The following is a 23,137-nucleotide window of genomic DNA, read 5'->3' as shown; positions in this document are numbered from 1 at the left end:
CACAAAAGGAGCATTAAATCTTATATTTCTCTACCCCTAAAATGCTCTTGTCCGTTTCTACAGCTTGGCTTACAGAATTCTGCCATGTTGCTTGGTCCCATTCTCACTTTCTGTTTTCTCCTCCATCTCCTCTTTTTCCCCTCTACCAATCACTAAGTTCCTGTTCTTATTTTATGCAGAAAGTTTGCCTTTTTCTTCTGCAGCTTTGGTACCTGCTGAGTTTCTCCTTGGGGTCTTGAGGTGGCTTCACACTTTAACTGCTTCTCGTCATAATCACAAGATGACTGCCAGTGCCAACTGGGGCAGCCTCCTTCTTTGTTCCTGTCAGTCAGCTCAGGCTGCTATAACAAAATACCTTAGACTGGCTGGCTTAAACAACAAACATTTATTTATCACAATTCTACAGGCTGGAAGTCTGAGATCAAGGTGCTGGCGGATTTGGTATCTGGAGAGAGCCCACTTCATGGTTCATAGATGGCCATCCTCTTGCTGTGTTCTCACACAGTGGAAGGGGTGAGAGAGCTCTCTGGGGTCTCTTCTTATAAGGGCACTGATCCTATTCATGAGAGCTCCATCCTTATGACCTAATCACCTCCCCAAAGTCCTACCTCCAAATGCCATCACGTTGGATATTAGTCTTCAACCTATGAATTTTAGGGGGACATAAACATTCAGTCTATAGCAGTTCACATCCAGGAGAAGAGAGAGAGAACCTTTCCCATAGCGAGATGGAATTAAAGCTTTTCTCTTTGGTCTGACTGAGCTAGCTCGAATCACATGACTACCCAGGATTAATAATATTCTCTAGGAACACACCATGTTCCGAGATGCTTAAGTATGGGTGCTGGAACCTGTCTTCCCCTGGGATGACTGTGATTGGCTTGGAGGAGACCGGTCAGCCACACCCCTGGGGTCAGCCTCCTTTGAGGCCCCGAATGGGTTAAGTGATGGGTGGATGTCTGAACAAATGTGAGCTTTGTCGATGAGGAAAGGGCAGAGCAAAGACCTGGGTGTCAGTGGCACAGCCCCTTGGCCCACCTTTGATTTCAACTGAAGTTGTGGTGGGAAGGTCCATGCAAACCCAGACTCACCTAGCACCGCTGGCTTCCCAGCTCAAGCTTGCAGTGTCTTCCATATTTTCCATCCCTGTGGGAGTCTCCCAGGGGTGTTGGCTGATGGGGACAGGAGCTGGTGAATAAAAGCCAGTCTTCCATTGTCATAGGTGGAAAATTGTGAGAAGCGTGCCAGACCGTTTGGACCTTTCTGGACCCTCCTCAGAGAATAGCAGTATGCAGCCCCATTGCTCCAGCAACAACCCCCCTGGCACACCCTCTGTCTCATTCTTCTTGCCCCCTCAAGCTTGCTTCCTGGAATCACCTCCGAAATAATCCACTTGCACTCAAGCCTTTGCTACCGGGGAGCCAAAACTAAGGCAAAGGGGGAATTTCATGGGTCATCCCCAATAGTTCTGCACCTTGCCTGGGTTAAAATTACGGGCTTCCCTGGTGGCGCAGTGGTTGAGAGTCCGCCTGCCGATGCAGGGGACACGGGTTCGTGCCCCGGTCCAGGAAGATCCTACATGCCGCCGAGCGGCTAGGCCCGTGAGCCATGGCTGCTGAGCCTGTGCGTCTGGAGGCTGTGCTCCGCAACGGGAGAGGCCACAACAGTGAGAGGCCTGCGTACCGCAAAAAATAAAATATAAAATAAAATAAAATAAAATTACACACATCTTATTAGACATGTGACCTTGGGCCAGGCACCTGTCTGTGCCTTGGTTTCTTAACCTTCAAAATGGCCATCATAATGGCACCTAATTTGTAGAGTTGTTGAGAGAATGAAAAGAGGTGATGTAGGTAAAGTCCTTAGAACAGTGCCCAGCACACAGTAAGTGCTCAGTAAATATGAGCTGTTTGATTACATTTTAAATTAATAATAGATCTCGAAGGTCTCTCTGTGTTTGCACTTCTAGACTAGTCTCAGTGTATTTGCCCAGACCCTTGCTTGCAGGTGAAGAAAGCCAACGTGAATTAGCTTAATGAAAATGGAACACTTGGTTATGCCCTTGACTGTGGGGTGAAGCTGGGCCTCAGGGGAAAGTGGGTTCAGAGACTTCTTTCTGTTGCTTGGCGAAGGGACTACCTCCCCATAACAGGAACGTGGCTGTCAACAGGGATTATATTTGGCTTTTGGTAAGAGAAGCCTGACAAGAGAGGCTTAAAACACCCTAATGTGTTTCCTCTCATGAAAGAGAAGCTGGAAGTAGGAAGTCCAGGGCTGGGGTGACTGCTCCACCGTCACTAGGGGCACAGGCCCTTTCTGTCAACTCCATCATTTTACAGTAAGGTGTTTATTCTCAGCATCACCTCCTGGTTCAGGACTGCTGCTGAAGTGCCAGCCTGGAAGAAGGTGGAGAAATGGAAAGGCAAAGATATAACCCCCTCCTTTTTAGGGCGCTGTCTCAGAAGTTCCACATAACACTTTCCCTTGCATGTCATTGACCAGAATTTGGTCACATGGCCACCACTGGCTGCAAGGGCAGCTGGGATATGTAGTCTTCATTCAATGTGGCAATGTGCTCAGCTAACAATGGAGTTCTCTTATAAGGAGGGAGAGAATGTATGCTTATAAGTAGCTAGCAATCTGAGCCACAGCTCTCAAGTTACAGGTCTTATGACTCAGAGAGGGAGAGAGGAAATTTCCAAGTTCTAGTCAGATGCTCACATCTGAACCAATCATCTATGGCTATGAGGGACAAAGACTTTTTTTTTAGGAATAAGCCACCGTTATTATGACTTAAATGTGTGTAGTTCATTAAAAAAATAATTACTGGTTATCAGCTATTGGCTAGGTACTGCACTAGACCCAGGAAATTTAATGATAAGCAAAAGACACTGTCAGTCTCTTTCTCATGAAGCTTTAATCTAATGGGGGAGGCAGAGAATAACCAAATAATCACACTGATTAAAGGGAAAGTGTGCATTGACGGTAAGTGCTGTGAACCAAGATCATGTGGTCCTTGGGGAAGTGATCATCCAGCTGAGAGATGAAGGATGAAAAGGCAATAACTAGTCAACAGTGGTGGTAATGGCAGTGCAAATGGAGTATGTTACTGGTGGTGAGAACAGCTTATGCAAAGCCCCTGTGGTAGGAGGGAGCAAAATTGCTAAACAGAGGTGGCTGGAACTCAAAGAGCAAAGGGGCTCATGGCTGAAGGTTCAGCTGGAGTGATGGAAAGAGATCAGGTAGGTCTTTGAAAGCTGGTTCCTCTCTGCCCGCGCCCCCCCCCCCACAGTAGGAAGTCATTGAAGCATTCAAACAGGGAAGGGGAATGGGAGTTACATGATCAGATCTGCATTTTTTAAAAGATCCCTGTGGTCACTGTGGAGAGAGGGAGGGAAGTGGTGGAGGTAGAATGGATCCAGAGAGACCAGTGAGAAGGCTGGTCCAGTTGTTCAGGTAAGAGATGATTGATGGTAGCTATGGACTAGGGTGGAGACTGAGAAGACGAAGAGGAAAAATAAACAGAACCTGATGGATTGGATGGAAGTGTAGGGAAGACAGATGCAGGAGAGAACCAAATCATGGCTTCAGACTTGGGCTGGCCTATGGTACTTTTGGGATATCCATGTGGCAGTGGTTTGCAGGCAGATTTGCGGCTCAGAGAGGAGGTCAGAAATGAAAATGTAAATGTAAATTACATTACATTTATCACAAATGTAAATTTGCGAGTCATCTGCATGTGGGTGAAAACTGAAGCCATGGGTGTGATGAGATTTCCTCATGAGAATACACAGTGAGAAGAGGAGTCTGGGAGAGAACCCTGAGGAGCACAAACCACGACAGAAGAAGGAACAGGAAGTGGGTTCCTTCCTTGGGCATAGGAAGGTGAGGCTGCAAAGATGCTGGACAGAGCAGCCAGACAGGGCAGAGGAGAGCCGGAGTTGCATCCTGGAGGGCTTCCTTTGAGAGAGCTGTGAAAAGCAGATTGGACGATATGCTAATTGAGGTGCTCTGGGCTGCAGGTAACAGGGACACAGGCTTTTGCATCTCTGCTCTGCTGTCTAGGCTGTGTGGGCTTCGTGCTAGGGCTGGTTCCCTTTAAGGTCACAAGATGACATATTAGATGTTTATAAAATGTTGATCTAGAGTGGGTTCTGTTCCCTGGACCTGAAACAAATGTAATTGATACAACAGCCAATCAGGGGCAGTGTGTAGCTACGGAGAACTGCAGGTGGATGGCTATGGAAGGCATCAGGTGTCTGGGCCCCTCAAACCTGCTTTGGAAACTTTGTAGGGGATTTCCACACTGCTGTCATTGCTGGAGACACCTGGCACATAGCTCAGGATGCAGCCAGCCTGTCCAGAGGTGTGTGAAAGGAAAGATGGACAGGTTCTAAAAGTGCAAGGAATTCCCTGGCAGTCCAGTGGTTAGGACTCTGTGCTCTCGCTGTCGAGGTTCGATCTGGGTTCGATCCCTGGTCTGGAACTAAGATCCCACAAGCCGTGCTGCGTGGCCAAAAAAAAAAAAAAAAAAAAAAAAAATGCTGAGTGCACTGCCTACAAAAGGAAGAAAACCGAGGGGAGATGGAGTTCCATTCCCAAGCCCCCAGCCTGGCATCGGGCCCTCAAAGCACACAGCCCCCTCCCCCCACCCCGTGGGTCTGTGCTGGGGGTTGGAGTTAAGTGGCATGGTGCTAGTAGTCCCCAGGGAAGTTTTTAGTAAGGCAAAGGCAGGATTTGTATTTTGAAAGATCACCAAGCCCACTGGCAAGGAGGATGGACTGATTGTCCACTGTCTTCCTGAACAGTTTTGGTGACAGGTAGCTCACAGGCTCTAGGGGCAGCTCATTGTTTTGGGACAATGTTGCCTGCTGAACCAAAGTCAACCTTTTTGCATGCATGTACTTGCTGCTTGTATGACCACTAGGGCTGGCCAGAACCCCCACACCCAGAGCAGCAGAGGGTGAAGCGGGGAAGGATATAGGGGTTGTAAACTGGCTGTCGGGACCAATCTGACCCACGGTTATATTTGTTTGGCAGGTGCAGTTAATTTGAATTGCAGTTCTTTAAGGTGAGACTCGCTGTTTCCTGTCAGTCACAGGCACAACCGTCCCCTAATGTCTTAGGGCGACGTGCTTCATTCCCTTATGTTATTAACCTGGGTCTTGAACCCTTTCAGTTTGCAACCCCAGTATTTGAGGACTGTTTAGGACTGAGGATGCCTGGGACCTCGTGGATGTCAAGGGACCCCTGGAACTGTGTGACTGCTGGTGGCAGCTCAGGCTGGTCAGACTACAGGGAGGGAAATTGAGTGGAAAAAAATCTGGCTGCCTCTCAGATGCCCCCCGCCCAAACCCGTCCCCATCACAAGGTCTAGAGGCACTGGTGAGTGGCCAAAGTCCCTTTAATATCCCTGAATTGCCTTACAGGTAATACTGCTGGAGGTGAGGAAGGGATGGGGGTCTGGGGTAGGAGACGGGGGAGGAGGAGGGAGGGAGAGCGCCAAGCGCTCATACAAAATATGGCCAAAAGGCTTAGCATGCATGGAAAATTATTGCTGTCGGAAGTTCCTATTTACAGGATCAACACCCTTCGTAATTGATTCTGAAACCCCTCTCCCTTTCCGCATCCCTGCCGCCTCGCTTCCCCGGGTGGGCCTGGAGCGGAGAAGCCCTAGAGAAGTGCCCCTGCTCCAGGGGCCCCTCCAGCCTCCACCCTCCTTCGCGGCTCAGGGGAGAGGGGGAGGGTCCGAGAGTCCGGGACTCCTGCCCCGAGCTGAGCGCCTAGAGATGGGGCAGAGGCGTGTGCTTAAAGCAGAGGGGGCCAGGGTCCGCGAGCGTGGAGGTGTGTGCTTCGGTCCTCGCCCGGGCATGCAGAAGCGCGGCGGGGGAGGTAGTGGCGGCCAATGGGGGCAGCTGGCAGCCCCGGCCCCTCTGCCCGGGAGAGTTGCATAGACGTGGCCGGGAGGGAGCGCTCCTCCCGTGGAGCGGACCGGGCCGGAGGCCCCAGCGGGTCCGGGGCTCAGTCGGTCCCTGGAACCTGGGGTCCCTCGAGAAGAGGAATAAATAGGAAACATATCGAGGAGGCTCCTCCCTCCGGTCTCCCTGGAGTGGGAATAGAAGGCTCAGGAGGATGAGGACCTGCCCCATGACTGGGCCTCCTGATGTCCCCCATCCCCCAGTTGAGGGTCATCAGGCTATCCCTCCCATTCTCGTGCCCCCTTCCCCAGCAAGTTCAGGCTCTGATGAGGGTGGGGCTTCTCCCTCACTCCCTGAAATGGGGTGTGTTGGGGTGGCGGGCAGCCCTCTATGGCCTTTGCTGCCCCTCTCCTTGCTTGGCTCCCTGACCTCCCAGTCCAGCTGGGAAAGCCAGACCATCCCTGGTGAGGCCAAGAGATTAAATAGAATAATAAATAGATAAATCAATAAATACACAAATAAATAAACTGGAGAGGCCCAGCTGGATGGGGAGAAGGGCATTTGTGAGGTGCCCCAGACCTCACCCCAACGAGTAAGGAGGGGTACCTGTAGTCCTGTGGGTGGGGAAAGTGCTCAGAGAATCTGGGGAGAGGCTGTCCTGGGGTGAGAGAGGGGCTACATTAGGGGGCAGGGCCCTGAACTGCCCCTCAAGTCTGCCCCAGGTCAGGTGAACTCAGAGGGGTGAGAGCTGCTAGTGGAATGAGGGATCTGGAGAGAGTAGGGGTGGGGATGGGTGAGAAGGCCCCCCGAGGATGAAGAAGGTGGGGTGGTGGTGTGTGAATGGCTGGACCTAAAGCTGAGGTGAGGAGGGGATCAGGGACAGAGTGGGGACTCCAAGAGGAGTGAAGATTAGATCCCTCAGGCCTGTGTCCTGGTGTGGATGGGGCATCCACTGCAGGCGTGAGTCAAAGGGGGTTTAGGCCTTACATTGGGGGCTCCAGTAGAGAACCGGTCTGAGACTCAGCTCAGAAATGAGAGGAAAGATCTGCAAGTTAGAAGGGGAGAGGTGCAGAGTCTGGGGGGGGGGAAGGGGGGAGAAAATTCCGGCTCTAGGGCCCGGGAAAGGTGCGGACCTGGTGCCTGAGTTGGGAGCCTTGAGGGCGTGGACAAGGGGTCAAGGTCCGAATCTTGGTAGCCGGTAAGGACGATGTGGGTCGGGATGTACTGGGGAAGTCAGTGCCGGAAGCAAGTTCTGGGTTAGGGGTGGAGAGAAAAGTTCCGGTCTGGGAGCAGGGTCCCCACGAGGGGCGTGGGCAGGGGAACGCAGCTGGGGGACGCTGAGGGCGCAGGTGGGGGGGGCCCGGGAATGTCGGGAGACTCAGCTGGCGAGGCCGGCGGGGGGTGGCGGGGGCGGCTCGGCCCCCTTGACGCAGGCGGCCTCGCAGTGCTTGTGGAGGTAGGACTTGAGCGCGAAGGTCTTGTCACACTGGCGGCAGCGGTAGTGCTTGAAGGCCGAGTGCGTCTGCATGTGCGCGCGCAGGTTGGAGCGGTCGGCGAAGGCCTTGCCGCAGTGCGCGCAGCCGAATGGCTTCTCGCCCGTGTGAGAGCGCATGTGGCCCTGCAGAAGCCAGGGCCGCGAGAAGGCCTTGCCGCACACGCCGCACTTGTGGCGCAGGTTGTGCGTGAGCACGTGCATGGCCAGCGCAGGCATGGACACGTAAGCCTTGCCGCACGTCGGGCACTTGCGCGCCAGCTGGCTGTCCAGGCTGCGGTGCGTCTGCTTGTGGCGGCTCAGGTTCGACGACGTAGCGTACGTCTTGCCGCACTCGGCGCACGCGTGCCGGTGCCCGCCGCCCGCCGGCGTCCCCGCGCGTCCCGCGCGTCCCCCAGCGCTTCCGGCGTCCCCCGCGCCCCCGGCATCCCCGCCGCCCCCGCCGCGCCGCCGGCGCGAGCGCCCGTCCGAGATGAAGAAGGCGTCCATGGAGTAGCTGTCGGTCACGGCCGCCTCCCCGCGGAAGTAGCGCGCCGACAGGCTGGACTGCGGGCTCTCGGGGTCGCTGTACTCCTCCGGCGCCGCCGGCGGGTACGCGGGCTCCGCCGGCCCCAGGTCCAGGCCCGGCTTCTGGTCCGCATCGTAGCTGCTGGGGGGCAGGCAGTGCGGGGCGTAACCTGGAGGGGGCGAGACGGAAGCGGGGAAGGTGAGGCGCCTGGGAGGCGTCCACGTGGCCGCTGTAGGGAAGTGACGGCTGCTTGTACGATAGCAGTCGCTGTCCTGCGCCTGTGCTCTGGGGGTCAGGCTGCCGAGTTCGGATCCTTCCTCCGTGGGCCGCAATAAAAATCACCCCACCCCACCCTCGTGGAGTGCGGTGAGGTCAAGTTCTACTGGCTTTGTGTTGACTGTCAAATGCTCACAGCCACGCAAGGAAGGTATTATTATTGCACCCACTTTACAGATAGAGAAACTGAGGCGTATAGTCTAAGCCCACAACTAGTAATTGATGGAGCCAGGATCCAAACCTTGGCAGCCTGACGCTAAAGTCCAGGCTTTCTTTATTCCAGCAACATTCTGCCGGTTCCAGTCCTAGGACTTACCTGAATCTCAGTTTCCTCATCTGCAAAATGGAGCTTATGATCGGACACTCCTTCCCAGGGTCTTTGGAAGGACTGAGTAAAGTGATGAGAATGATGAATTAAGCACTTCCCGTGCGCCAAGCTCTGCCGCCATGCTTTACACATGTTAACTCATTCAATCATCACAGACCCTATGAAGTAGATCCTGTTATAATCCCCATTTTACATATAAGGAAACTGAGAAAGAGAGAGAGAGAACACACAGGAATTGCTATATAAATGTTAGCTATTATAATTATGCTTTTTACTTGCTTGAAAAAGCGACTTCACTGAGGATTATTTAATTGTCTGCCTCCCCCACCAGGCTGTGAGCTTCCCGGATGGGATCTGTGTGCCTGGCTCAAAGGAGGTGTGCAAAGAATATATGTTGTATGAAAGGATCACAATCCTGTTAGACCCACCTCCCAGGGTTGCTGGGGGATTTAAAAGAGGTCACGTATGTGGCATGTAGATGCTCCAAGAAGGGAACTTCCTCGTACTTGCTCCCAAGCCTGCTTTGCTCCCTGCTCCACTAGAAGCCTTCTGGAGTCCCCCCCGTGAGATTCGTTCCCGCCCCCCCCACCCCCCACCCCTCGCTCCTCTCTAGAGTTGGACCAGAAATCCTTTCCATTTTGGGATCCAGTGACTGGTGGTGGGTGGGCCAGGGCATTCAACAGGGGCTTTCCAAGGGCAGGGGCCACCCTGATTTGTCTCTGCTTCCCTGGGCCTTGTGTGGTCCCAGCACCCTCCTTGAAGCCCCTGGGGCCTGGGCTCCCAGGAGAGTTTCTGTTGTAAGCAGGGAAGTGGATTCAGAGCTTTCGTCCCCTTAAACAGCCTGCCTGATTCAGCCTTCGCGCTTTTGCCTCTCATAGGGCACTTTGGGATGGTCACAGGGTGAAGTCTGTGTGCAGACTGTCCCCCAACCTGGAAGGCAATGGTGTACCCTTTCTTTCCCTCTGTCCCTTCAGCTGCCCACACAGGGTCCTCTGAACACAGAGATGATTGGGGATTGCGGGGGTGGAGGACTCAGTAGGGAGGGGCACTGTAGTCAGATGCAGAGAGGGCACTGGTGGTGGCAGCTTTATAATGGGGGGTGCTCAGCCTCTCAGCACCCCATCTTCCCCTCCTTTGGTCTGGAGGTACCCCTACCTCCCACTCCAGGAATCAGGCCTGGTACTAAAGCCCCAAAATGTTCAGGGAGTATTGTTTCAGACTGAGTTGAATACCTGTTGGGCATACCCAGACTCCCTCTTTCTCCTTCTGTATTTCTTCCTGTTGTAATTACTGATGATAATGGTAATACTAGCTGATATTTACAGAGCACTTCCTAAGTGCCAGGCTCTGTGCAAAGTACTTCACTCCCATCACCTCGCTGAATCATCGCAAAAATACCTGTGTTACAGATAAGGAAAACTGAGGTTCAGAGTGGTAGTGGTACTTGCTTGCTCAGGTGGTACTTGCTCAAGTGGTAGTGGTACCACTTGCTCAAGTGGTACCACTCTTGTACTGAGGTTCAGAGTGGTAGTGGTACTTGTTCCACCACTACCACTTGCTCAAGTGGTAGTGGTGGAACAAGAGTTGGAACCCACTGCACTGCTCCTTTTGTTTTCCACATGCTGGGAGGTCCCTGAGGAAGGGGCCATGGCTGGGTTGTTCACCTCCTATCCCCAGTGCCCCAGCTAGTAGACACTTGATAAGTATTTGTGAAACGGGTGGTGAATGGGAGATAAAGATTTGCCAGGCCAGCCTCAATCCCCGGCCCAGCAGGGTCTGCCATAGACCATTCTGTCTCCTTGGTCTTGGGACAACTTGATTCCCGACACTGATTGTAGCTGGGTGACCTGGAGCAAGTTGTGCATCTTTCTGCATCTCTGCTCCTTTCTCTGGGTATGGGGATAGTATAGAATGCATTTGGAGGGGGTCACTGATCATGTGGCCAGTGCCTTGCATGTGCTGTTATTAAGGAAGGATGGCATATTGGTTAAGAGCACAATTTTGGCACCAGACTACCTGGATTGGGTTCCAGTTTTACTATTCCCAGTTGTGTGATCTTGGACAAACTGACCTCTCTGTGCCTCTGTTTCCCCAGCTGTGAAATGGGGGAAAATAAAAGCACCTAACTCATACAGTTTGCAGTGCAGAGTCCGTGAATAAGCAAACAATAAGTGAAAAGTGAACAAATAATAACCAACACTCCTGGAGCACTTATATATCAGATACTATTTAAAAGCTCTACACACGAATGCATCCCACCCTCATGACTCTGAGGTTGGTACCATCTTACAGATGAGGAAACTGAGGCATAAGGTAGTTAGGTAACGTGCCCGAGGTTGCACAGCTAGTAACTGAGAGACAGGATTCCAACCCAGTGCCTGGCACATGTTGGCTGTTATTATGAATAATAATAACAAATCTCCCCGGATGGGTTTCTGTGCTGCAGTTTTCTTGGCAACTGCACAGACACATTTTGCAGCTCCAACCTGGGCCACTGTTTCCTCACCCAAGATGTGTAATTTCTGGTTCATGGTCTGGTGAGAAAAATTCTGGTGACCCACGTTGGTAGGAGCTCAGTGGACCGGGCAGTCCTCGCTGCAGCAGGGCCCTCTTTCCGTGGTTCCCTCTGGTGGTGGCCTGTAGTACTGCAGCACCTTTCTCTTGTCGCTTGGAATTTCTATATATTGTAGAAATAGGGGCGCCTCAAACAAAGGCTCCTCCTCAGCTTAGGGACGGATGTGAAATTGCCTTCCAGACGGGAACTGTGGGGCCAGACATGATGGCCAGCAGCTGCGGAGTTTGGCATGGGTTGTGGGGTGGGAGTGGAGGGTTGTATGAGAATTTATGTGGTCATGTTGGCAGAGGTGGTTCTAACTTACTTTGTGACCTTGGTCAGGTTGCTTAACCTTTCTGGACTCTGCCTCTACCAGAAGAAGGTTGACTGGGATGCTCTAAAAACACTCTTTGCGTCGTGGCTGAATAGACCCCTCAATGATGCCCATTGTCCTGTCCCCCATCCCCCAACCCCCGTCAACTCCACCTCATTCTCAGATCCACAGACCTTTCCCTACCTATGTGACCTCGGGCAGGTTATTTAACCTTTTTGTGCCACATCTGTATAAAGGAACTCATAATAGGATTGAATGAATTAATGGTGTAAAATACTTAGTACAATGCCTAGCACACAGTAGCCTCTCAATTTTATTGTCATTATTATTGTCACTACATCTCCTAGTGATATCCTTCTAATCTGCTAGAGAGTGAAGGGGACACACATGGGTATCTTAGGCTGCTGTGTGACCTTGGGCAAACAACCTCACCTCTCTGGGCCTCAACCCTGGAGAATCCTTTAGGACACTATAGGCAATGCTCTTCTGACTCTGTGCGTGGAACTCAGACAAGTTTTGGGTGCCTTCCTCTGCCTTACAGGTGACTGTAGAAGGCTGAGCTGCTGGTCCCCCAGCCAACAGGGTGAGAGAGGCCTCTCTTGTTTGGGTCCAGATAGAGGCAGGGAGGCCCCGGGACTCAGAGAGAAGAGACTTGGCTCTCATCCTGGCTCTTTTACTCATACTCCAGCTGTGTGACCATGGGCAAGTCACAAGGCCTCTCTGGGCTCCAGTGGCCCATTTGAGGGATAGGGAACAGAGCTACTCCTGTGATGTGGGGCTATAGGGAAGGCTTAGAAACACTTTGGAGATGTAGAGATGTCATGTACATGTCACCTGAGAATGACTTTTGGTTTTCCCTACTCAAAAGTCTTGATATTTTAGACTGAAGGTCCAGAATACATTTTTTAAAAATTCTGCAAGGGAAAAAAAATTCTGCAAGGGAATTTTATGAGAAATCAGGTGCTGGGTGCTTTGCAGACATTGTCTCTTCCAACTGTCTGACCCCTTGGGATGAGGGTGGGGGCATCTCTGAGAAGTACTTCTGCTCCTACTGCTTCCAGCTACCCCTGCGCCCTCTCCGTGTGCCAGGCAGTGCGCCAAGCCCAGAGGCCCAGAGAGGGGAGAGGAGTTGCCAAGGTCACTGGAGGAGGAGTAAGACTCAAAACCCTCCAGAGTCTGTGTTTTTTTCCAAAACCCCTGAGCAGGCATGGAGACCTGCTAGGGGAGGGAAGATTTTCAATTGGTGGGAGGAAAGGGTGGTGGGTTTCTTCAAATACTACCACCCAGCTGGCCTGTGTCTGATGGGATGATGGGGAATTGGGGGTGGGGAGAAGCTATTCTTCTAGAAAATGCACCAGCCCTTTGTAAGTCCTTGTAAATGATCAATAAAAGTAATGACTAACAAACACTTATTGAGCACTTACTGTGTACAAGGCACCCTGCTTGGTGTTTTATGCACATTAGTTGTGTCTAAGGGAATGTGGTGGTCACTTGCCCCGGTGCCCTAGTTCTACGGAAGCTGAAGCCCAGAGAGGACACTTTACCAGATCACAAAGCAAGTTCACACCAGAGCTAGGCTGGCCTCCTGACTCCCAGGCCAGTGTTCTTTTTCCCAGTCTCTCTCAGATTCCCAGTGTTGCAAACTTCCTCCAGGGAATTTCCAGCCCAAATCCCACTTCCCTGTCTCAAGATGAGCAGAAGAAGAGAGGGGCCTAGTAACGGGCCAGCTTCCCAGGTGGCCCACTTTCCTGAGGAGGGCCAGGCCCTGCTAGGTGGGGGGGCTGGAGGGGCTGCTGCATGAGTTTATTTAGAGCTGTGTCTTGCTGTGCCAGGGCCTCGGGCCTCGAGAATCAGCTCCAGCCAGCTGAGCAGAAAGCCAGGTCTGTCAGCAGCAAAGCAGGATAAAAATAGTTTCTCCTGTCTGCTCACAGAGCTGGGCAAAGGGGCTGGTACCTCCCCCTCCCCTTATTATAGCATCTTTGTTAGCGGTTCCCTGGGCACTGGACCAGAAATGACACCCACCTCCTCCAAGGGCCTGGCAGCTGGTACACCTGCCCACTGGGGAGGGGGGGGGGTCCCTGAGTCCAGATGAGTGGTGGGCAGAGTGAGGTCTGGCCCAACATAACCAGGGCTGTAGGGTGCGGGGCTCGTGCCCACTGACTCAGACCCAGGGAGTGTTGAGAGGATTCCAGGGCCCCTCCCCACCATCCCTCCCTCCTGAAATCCCCCATATTCTGCTTTTTCCTGACTGTGACCCAATTCCCGTGGCCCACAGGGAGGTCCACAGCTCTGCGGGAATCAATAGGAAAGATTTTTCAAGGGGTTGTGGAGATAGGCATGGTGGCTACGGGTCTGGAGTTGCCCAGCACTGGTTGGTGGAGCAGCCTCCTGCTCCCTGCAGGGTGTCTCTGGGGCCCTTTCTGGGCCTCCTCGGGACTGGCTGTCATGCATAATGCACATTGTCTCTCCAGACCCCCTGCTTTTCTGCCCTACCCTCTCTGTGCCCCAGAAGGTGCCCATGCCAACTTCCCTTCCTAGCCAAAGGCTGGCAGTGGACACTTCATCCCAGGGGAGCCCACAGCTGGAAGGAGGCCAAGAGTTCTGGGGGGCTCGTCTCTCTCAGCAGCGTCTTGCATGCCCCCCAGAGGGCCTCCAGGCTGTGGGGATCCCTGGAACATGTAGATGAAGGACCCCAGGGAGGGGTGATGCGGTCTGCCATTTATGCCCTTGTCATCTCCGGCAAGTAATCTCTCTGGCCTCAGGTTTGCCTCTGGCAGTTGAAGCTAACCTTCCTCAGCACTCTGCTCTCACTGCCGTTTGCCCGCTGTGTGTGTGTGTGTGTGAGTGAGAGATGGGGATGTATAAATTGCTGTGCTGCCACAGGGACTTGATGTACTCTCCTGTCCTCTCTCAGAAGCCACAAACTGAGACTGTCTGAAGAGTGGACACTCCGTCTGGGCCCCTCATGTCCCCCTTGTGACCCCAGGCTTTAGGGGGGACCAGGGGCCCCAGATTCAGTATCCCACGTGGACCCTGTTGTTCCGCATTCCCAGTGACTAATTCTTAGGAAAATCAGATTTTTTGGGTCCCTAGAAGGTCAGAGCTGAAAGAGATCAAGTTTGACTGCTTCTTTTCATAAGAGAGAAACTGGGGCTCGGGTAAGGGAAGATTAGTTCAGAGCCACAGAGAAAGCTGATGGTGGCTCTAAGACGTGAAGCAGCCAGCCTTGAGAATAGACCTGGACATGACCTTGGACTAGAAATTGGATCTGGATCCTGATCCTGGAGACTGAACGTTGACCCGGACATGGATTGAAACTTGAACTTGGACATGGATTTGTTCTGAATTTTGGAGTGGACCTGTAACCTGGGACATTGACCTTGGACCTAGACTTTAGACCTTGTCCTAGACCTAAGATTGGACATGGACATTGGACCTGGACATTGGACTGGACGTTGGACATGGACTTTGAACCTGGACCTCTGACATGTCTCTGATCTTGACGTTGGACCTGGACCAAGACCAAGATGCCCGGGGTAGAACACGCATATGGGCCTGCTGTGTGTCCTTGGGTACCTCCTCAGCCATCTCTGGGCTCCATCTGCCAAGGGATTGGGGCTACCCTTTTGCATCCCTGCTCCCCAAATGGGCTTTCTGAAGTGTGGGGTAGATGTGTGGCAGTTGGGGACTTTCAGCCAGGTTCCCAGGCCTGGCCTGGAGCGACTCCCCGGAGCCATCAGAGGGGGTAAGCAGAAGCGGGTGCTGGTATAATGTGGTCACTAGATAAGCCTATGGGCAGAAGTAGGAGCGCTTCCTCAGCTGCTGGGGAGGCTTAATGTAGCTGCAGAGGGCAGACAAGTGCGTTATTGGATTGGCATTGATCCCTCATCTGCCTGGGTCAGATGCACTCTGAAGGAGTTATGGGGGCAGGATGGGGTGGGGGTGCAGAGGAAGGAGGACCTGGCATCCAGCTGGACTTCAGAGTTAGGGTGTGAGGAGAGGTAGACGTCCACCGGTCCATGGAGACCACTGCTATGCAGAGGGATGGGCAGCAGCCTACACTGAGGTGGCCGAATCCCTAGCATTCCCCGGGATGGGGGCCTAGGCCTGGGAAGGGGCGGGCTTCGTAGAGGTGGAGGGTGAGGTTCTGAGAGGGTTAGGAGGATGTGAGTTGGCATCTCACCGAGAGATGGAATCTGTTCTCGGAATCACCCAAGGGAGAGGAGGGGAAGGGAAGGCTCCGTGGAGGCAGAAAGCAGTGGAGGACGCAGGAGGAGAGGAGGAGGCCTCGCACTGGAGAGGACGGCGGAATTAGATCTGCTCTCCCTTCTTCGGGGAGCTCCGCAGAGAGACCTGGAAGCTTCCCCATTTGTGGGGCTTCTCCTTCCCTATTTAGGGGTTCTGTGCATTCAGGGGGAGGCTGGAGACCAGATGCACCTGCCACACCCTCTGGCCAGCCCATGGAGGCTGAGAAGGAAGGGAGTAAGGAAGCAAAGAAGAGCGTTGCTGGTGTGTGTGTGTGTGTGTGTGTGTGTGTGTGTGTGTGTGTGTGTGTGTGGGTGTGGGTGTGGGTGTGTGAGTGTGTGTAGGAGGAGGAGTCCTCCAGGAATTCTCCAGCACTCCCAGCCTTTCCCTGAGCTGGGGGTACACGCTTTAATTTGGGGTCCTGCATCTTCATCAGTTAGGAGCCTGTGGTTCCCCTGACCTCCACATTCATAGGCTCCCTTCCCCAGATTCCCCTCCCACCAGTCTCATCCTGACCCTGCAGGGATGGCTTGTAAGAGGATCTTTCTAATAACTGGAACTATCTCCAGCCCCAGGCCCTCCCCCTTCCCTCCCTCCTTTCTCCTCTCCCCCCTTCTCTCCCTCACTCTCCTCACCTCCCCCCCCTTTCTCCTTGTTTACCCAGCACACTTACACACGCTGAGAGAGAAAAACGTCAGCTCAGCAATTTTTCACACTTCCCTCAAATGCTCAGCAAGGTTATTTCCGGCAGAACGGAGACAACGGACCGCTAGGAGCCGGCAGGCTCTCTGAGGACCCCCAGCACCCCTACCCACCCGTGCAGTGAGGGAGCCTTCACTTCCCAATCTGGCCACACCCCAGGGGTGGAAGAGGCCCCCGATAACAGAACAAGGCAGACCCTGTGTTCCCTGGCCATACCAGAGCTTGAAGGGTCACCCCCTGGTCTCCGACACTAACCATTTACTGCAGACACTGCCAGGGCACCCAGGTCAGGGTGCCTGTCCTCAGCATGGGGCAGCCTGCAGAGACTGAAGCCAAGAAAAACGCCTGGCCTCAGAAACTCTGCCACCCTCAGCCAGACATCAGATGGTAAATGGAGCCCTACAGAAACCCTGACAATGGCCCCCTGCATTCTCTTAGACCCACATCCAGTCATCTCCTCTGCCTCCCAACCCAAACTTGACCTTCACAGAAGCTGAGCTTGTCAAAGTTGGAAGGATACTTAGATCATGCCATCCAAACTCTTTCACTGCTGAGGAGGCGGAGGACCAGAGAAGGGAAGGCACTTGCCCAAGGTCACAGAGCAAGTCAGAGATCTAAAGCCCAGGCCTCCCAGAGTTCCAGACCAGATATCAGACTATCAGGACAGCCTCAGGATTCCCCAGAGGGAGCTGGTCTGGAGCCCTTTGGGGAAAGCGCCAAGGACAGGGATGGTTCTAGGGTATCAAAGCTGGTAGAACATCCCTGCTGATGGCTTTGCCCTTACCCTGCTTCCCACCATTCACTCAGGGGCTCCTTTCAAAGCTTTTTTGGACTGAATTCAAGGCAAGGCGTTCCTGCCTCCCTCCTGAGGAACAGCCTGCAGTTTTGGCTGTGCATGAGACATTCTCTGGGCTTCTCTAGGTTTTCTCAGCTGGCCTGGGACAGGACCAAGGGGGACTCGGCGGGCAGAAGCCCAGGGCTTTGTGTCAGTTCCCCAAGGGATCCACATCCCAGGCTTGCAGGCGTTTCCATTTCTACCCAGGTCCCCAGCCCTGGCATGGCCCAGGTCTACCCTCTGTCCTGCCAGCACTCAGATAAGCCCAGCCATATCCCTGGGCTTCAGTCCTCAACCCCAAGAGGTCCTGGGGTCAAGAAAAGAGGACAGTAGAATATGAGACATGTGGGCAAAGAAAAAGGGAGGTTGATTCTCTTGGGGATCTGGGGGAGGCCAGGAGATGAGGGGCTGTAGCTGTATCCCTGATCACTCCCTAATTTCTTTGACCTTGATGAGGTCACAGAGCCTTTTACCCAGCGCCCTCTTGCTACCTGGCTTGGTAGAGTGATGGAATGTGGGTGAAGTGCTTGGAAATCCCTGAGGCAGAAGCTCCCACCCTCCTGCCTTTGCCATCTCAGCTTCCCCCCTCTTCTTCAGTCCTTTCTTCTCTCCTTTTTCTCTCCCCTCCTCTCCCCTTTTCTCTCTCTCTCTCACACACACACACCCCAAAGCTGATGCCACATGTGATGTCAGATTTCTTACTGCCAAAGGGATGCCCCCACTCCAGACACCTGTCCTGGTGGGGACCATCAGAGGAGAACCCCTTTGTGATCCCCTTCATGGGGGATGGGGTCCACAGAAGCAATCTCTGATTTTTCTCCACACCCTCCAGAGATCACCCCCTTCTGGGCCTGAATGACCTCTCGTCCCCCAAACCCTTGTCCCTACAAGGCACTTGCTCTGAAAAGAAATAGAGTGTGTTGGGGGTAGGGGACTGACAAAAAACAGCAGGGCTGGCTCTGGAGGGGAGTGAGAAACTGGAGGGGGAGGGAGTGCAGCTCAGGAGACCAGGAGCCACTTTGGGGGAACCCCTCCTAGAAATTCCCTCTTCCTCTCAGTCCCCAGGACAGGCCCAGCCTTTGGCAGGCATGCGGCTGAGGGTAACAAAAGAGTTGCCGAGAGAGGGGCCCGAGAACACTTGTCTGGCATCGCCAGGGGGAGTAGGCTTGAAGGGAGAGAGGGTGCCCCCAGCCACCCCCAGGGAACCAGCCCTATTTCCCCAGGGATTGGTAGTCCAGGCCGGTTTACCTTCACCATCAAGGGAGCACTCTCGGGCAACCAGCCTCCTTCCCTCAACCACGGAGAGGGGACCCTCAGATTGCCTTATGCATTAGCCCCCCAGCACTAGCCCTTCATGGGCACCTCTCTCTCTCCATTCTCTCACCACCCCTCACTCTGGCACCAATCTAGGGCCACAACTTTCAAAGTCCGGGCAGGCGCTTGATGGCGGGATGGGCCGACCCTGCGACTTTCCCTTTGTACGGACCTGGCCCGTGCCCCGCCCGCCCAGCCCTTGGGAAGCCCGGGGGGCGCACACAGCCAGGGTCATCTCCTCCCGGGGTTCCCTACCGCGCGCACCCCTCCTCGTGGCCCGAGTTGGGGAGGGCCCGAACTCCCCTCCCCTCTTCTCCCCCACCCCCCCGCCGGGTCCCACTCACCGTTGTCCTCGGGCGGCCCCCGGGCGCCAGGCAGCACGTAGGCGGTCTCCAAGGGGTGATAGGTGGGGGCCGGCACCCCGCTGCACTGGAAGCCGTCCCCTTTGATCTTCTTTACCAGGAAGGAGCGGGGCATGGTGCGACTGGCGGGGGGCTCGGCGGGGGCACTAGCGAGGGGCCCCGGTGGGGGCAGGCGGCCAGCCGGGCGCGATTGGCTGGCTGTGCGGGGTTTCAGCACTGGACAGCTCCCAGCGGGCGGGCGGGCGGGCGGCCGAGCGGAGCCGGCACCGGTGGCGGCGGCCCCGGCTCTGGCTCTGGCTCCCGCTCGGGCTTGGCGGCGGCGGCGCGCAGACAGGCGATCGCTGGAGCTGTGCTCAGCACTCCGGCTGCCGGCTTTATATGGGACGCAGGCTGGAGGAGATCAGGTGGTCCCCTAGCAATGGAACTGTTCAGCGCTCTAATCCATCAAATGTCCCCCAGGACAATCGCTCCGCACACGTTCCCCTGAACCGGCGGCGGTGGGGGCAGGCCAGGCTCAGGGAGCAGCGGGCAGGCAGGAGGGGAGAAAGTGAGGGTGAGAAAGGCGCAGAGATACAGAGAGACGGAGAAAGGGGGGGAGGGAGACAAGGGGGAGAGAGAGAGAAGAGATACATAGAGAAAGACAGAGACATACAGAGAAACGGAGACACACACACTGAAAGAGGTAGAAATAGGAGCAGAGAGACCAAGATAAGGACAAAAAGACACAAGAGAGAAACAGAGAGAAGAAAGGCAGAGATGGAGAGAAGTAGCAACACACACACCCACGGGAGAAAAAGAGAGCTCCAGATACACAAAAACAAAGCACCCCAGGGATGCAAAGAAAGGGAAAGAAAAGTGCAAGACAGAGAGAGAAAGAGAGGGGAGAGGAGGTAGAGTGGTCTGAGCAGGCGGGGTTCAGGCACATGGGGACAGGGAAGGGAATGCAAAGAAAAGAGTGCGAGCTCGCCAGCGGCGATCCTCCTGCCTCCAGCCCTCTCCCTGTCCCCCAATTTTGAAGGGGCTAGTTTGGACACTCAGCTTTAACTAGGGGAAGTCATCCCCCCACCCCAGCTTGACCTCCCACTGAAGCCCCCTGTTGGGTTTGGGGTTTAACTTTCTTCTTCCAGAACTGATGGGGGGAGCAAGTGCCCGACGCCGATGCCCAGCCCCGCTCAGCCAGTCCTGTTCCGGTGCCTAGCTCAGGCGCGCGCTGCAAGAGGAAGTGAAAATCGTCCAGTAATTAATTTCCCTGCTGCCGGGGGGGTGGTGGTTTTGACACATCCGAGGCTGTGTCTTTCCCTGAAGCGGGGAGCAGACAATAGAGACACGTGGACTGGGAAGGGAGAGGGGGGAAGGGAGGGGGAGTGGGGCTCCCGCTGGAACTCTTCGCAGGTCAGCTCCTTTGTCTCCAGGAGGATCTGAGCAGACCCCCCCCCCCACCCAAATCCAGCCAAAACCTAGGGGAGCTCCCATATCTGGGCAGGACCAAGGAGCAGTAGAATGCAACCCCCTGACCAGAGAGGCTGCTTGGCAAAGTGCCATGGTGGTGGGCCGGCCTCAGCAAGTATGGGATGTCCAGAGCACAACAGTCCCGGAATCAGACTCTAGGAATGCCAAGATCTCATTGGTTAACGGCATTCTGCTTTTGGGATGCCAGGCTGATGCAGTGTGTATGTGCTTTTGGGACTGGGTCATCCAATACCAGTTGGGAGACTAAGACCCATGGAGGCTGAGAGAGGCCATGGAGGTGCCCAGGATCCCATAGTGAGTCAGCAAAAATTCCCAGAGACACCCCCCGCCCCGGCTTTTGGGCCCTCACGCAATCTTTCAGTTGTCACTTAGAAACCTCGGAATGAAATATGGGCCCCTGATCTTGCCAAGGGCCTGAATGATCTGGGGGGCCCTGCCCATCTTCTCAGCCATATTGCCCCATATTTTGCCCTCTGGGACTTTTTTTAACCTCAGTCACAGAGGGCTGAGGTGCCCACACCCTCTGATTCACGGCACACCCAGTATTCCCCACTCCAGCCGCACAAGCTGACTTCTAGCCTTGCAGGCTTCCTGCTCTCTCTTGGCCCCCACACTGGTTCCTCTGTTCAGAGGAACCCTCCCTTTCACCCTAGTGCACCCCTACTTGTCCTCAGGGCATAGCTGAGGCATCACTTCCTCTGTGAAGTGCCCCTGACTTCCTACATGGCAGGGCCAGCTTGCCCATTGACCTCTGAGCTTTGTGACTCTGCCCTGCGTTTGGCTCGGCGTACTCTAACAGCTGCAGTAGCGTATCCCAGCTCCCCTACTTACTAGCCATGAGATCTTGGGCAAGTTATTCAACTTCTCTGTGCCTCAGTTTCCCATGTTATAAAATGGGAATAATAATTGTTGTTAGTTCAGGGGTTGCTGAGAGCATTACAAGAGTTGCTGTTTGCAAAAGGGCTTGGAATGGTGCCTGACATACAGTACATGCTCATTCCATGTGGATTCTATATGTACAGTTGCACCTGGAGCACCCAGGGTTCATCTAACACGTTTGTGGGGTTGTGTGGAGTAAGTAGTGACCTAGACAGTCCTAGTCCCTCATCTCCTTGGAGGTGACATTCAAGGGACATAAAACTGGGTGGGGATGGAGAGCGCTGGTACCTAGACAGGGTGGCCAGCAAGGGTCACCTGGAAGAGGTGACATCTAAGCAGAGACGTGAGTAATGAGATGGAGCCAGCCATGGGACGGGCCAGGGAAAGAGTGCTTCAGGCAGAGGCTTCACAAGTTCAAAGGCTCTGAGGCAAAATGAGCTTGGGCCAGTTCGGGAACAGCAAGGAGTGGAAGGAGATGAGGTCAGGAAGTTGGCAGGGCCAGAACCCAGAAGGTGCTCAATAAATCATGAGTGAATGACTGTGGGGTGAGAGTCAGCCTTAAAAGGTGGACATATTGGTTGGAGAATTAACTTTTCACTGCTCACATAGAGGAAGTTGTTGATAGTTATTCGTGGTGTAGTCATATTTTTGAGTTTGTTCTGGGTACTGGGATCTCTGTCCCCTAGGGGTGCCTAGTCCAGTGGGGTAAATAAGACAAGTCGGTGCCCATGAGCTCCACTCCTCTACCTGTTCGATGATTCTATCCTTCCTACCTCTTCCATAAGACGGTAAAACTGAGCCCAGAGAGCTTCACAGGACACTGAGGGTCCACAGTGACCTAGGGACAGAACTGGGGCTGGACTCTCCCTCGCCAGGTGGGCAGGGTGGAGAGGTAATCCCCCCTTGAACTGACAGATGGAGGTGAGGTATCCAAGGTCCCATAGCTCACTAGTGTCAGGTTGAAGGTCAGATGCCAAGTCTCTGACCTCCAGCTGGTAGGTGGTATCAGCACCTTTAGCAGATAAGAAGAAACCCTCAGCCCAGAAGGTGAAGTTCAAAAATACCTACGGGGTCGGATGTCCTTAAGCATGGATGAAATACACAACTTCTGACATGGCTTCAGCACTAGGACGCCATGGAGGGCCTTCTATCTCCCAAACCTCCCCCAACACCGGCTCACTGGTTTCAGAAAGTCCACTGTTAGGAATTCATTTTTCCAAGTCACATCAAATAAGGAAAGAATTTTTTCCCCAGGGATGCTTGCTGTACCATCATAGACTGGAATAAAACCCCCAAGTTGGAGACAGTGAGGAGGGGTGTGAAGAAGACATCCCCTGGATGGAATATTCTGCAGCCATTAAAAATTATCATCTGGGGGAAGAGCTCATGGAATTATATTCGGTGAAAGATGCAGAATCTTGAAATCTCTCACAGCCTGTTTACAACTATGGACCAAAGTAAAAATGAACATGCACAGAAAAGTGAAAGAACGGTGGTGGAACTATGGGTGTTTCTCCACCTTCTTTTTGTGTTTTCCTAAAGACCATAAAATGTTTCAGTTCAAGAAACATTTATCTTGAGTACTTACTAAATGACTCCCTTACTTCTGAAGAGGAGAAATGATAAAGTTTCGTAAAACATGTCAGGATATTCATTCTTCTGACTTTATAGCATTGCCGATGGCAAATTTCCCCAACGACAACAATAATTATTATTATATCAACAGTGGCTCCGCATGCCTGGCACTGTTCTAAACGTCTACCCTTCACAGAAGCTGGCCTTGCCAGGGGCTTTCGATAGAGGGATTTGGAATCAGCCTGTTTTCAGTTCAAATCCATGCTCTGCCGTTTCCCAGCTCTGTGATTCTCTGTGCCTCCCTTTCCTCGTCCGTAACATGGAGATTTTAATAGGAACTGTCTC

General features: G+C 53.7%; 1 protein-coding gene across 1 annotated transcript; it reads right to left on the bottom strand.

Annotated features, from left to right (window-relative positions):
• Positions 1-7,296: 7,296 nt before the first annotated feature.
• On the bottom strand, positions 7,297-18,983 carry SCRT2 (scratch family transcriptional repressor 2; the record flags this gene model as incomplete). Its single annotated transcript, XM_082670570.1, has 2 exons — positions 7,297-8,087; positions 18,851-18,983. The coding sequence occupies 2 exons, from the start codon at positions 18,981-18,983 to the stop codon at positions 7,297-7,299; spliced, it is 924 nt and encodes a 307-aa protein (XP_082526696.1).
• Positions 18,984-23,137: the final 4,154 nt, after the last annotated feature.

The sequence above is a fragment of the Grampus griseus genome, assembly GCF_964374135.1.
Source record: "Grampus griseus genome assembly, chromosome: 14".
Classification (NCBI taxonomy): domain Eukaryota; kingdom Metazoa; phylum Chordata; class Mammalia; order Artiodactyla; family Delphinidae; genus Grampus; species Grampus griseus.
This window is presented reverse-complemented; position numbering and strand designations above follow the sequence as displayed.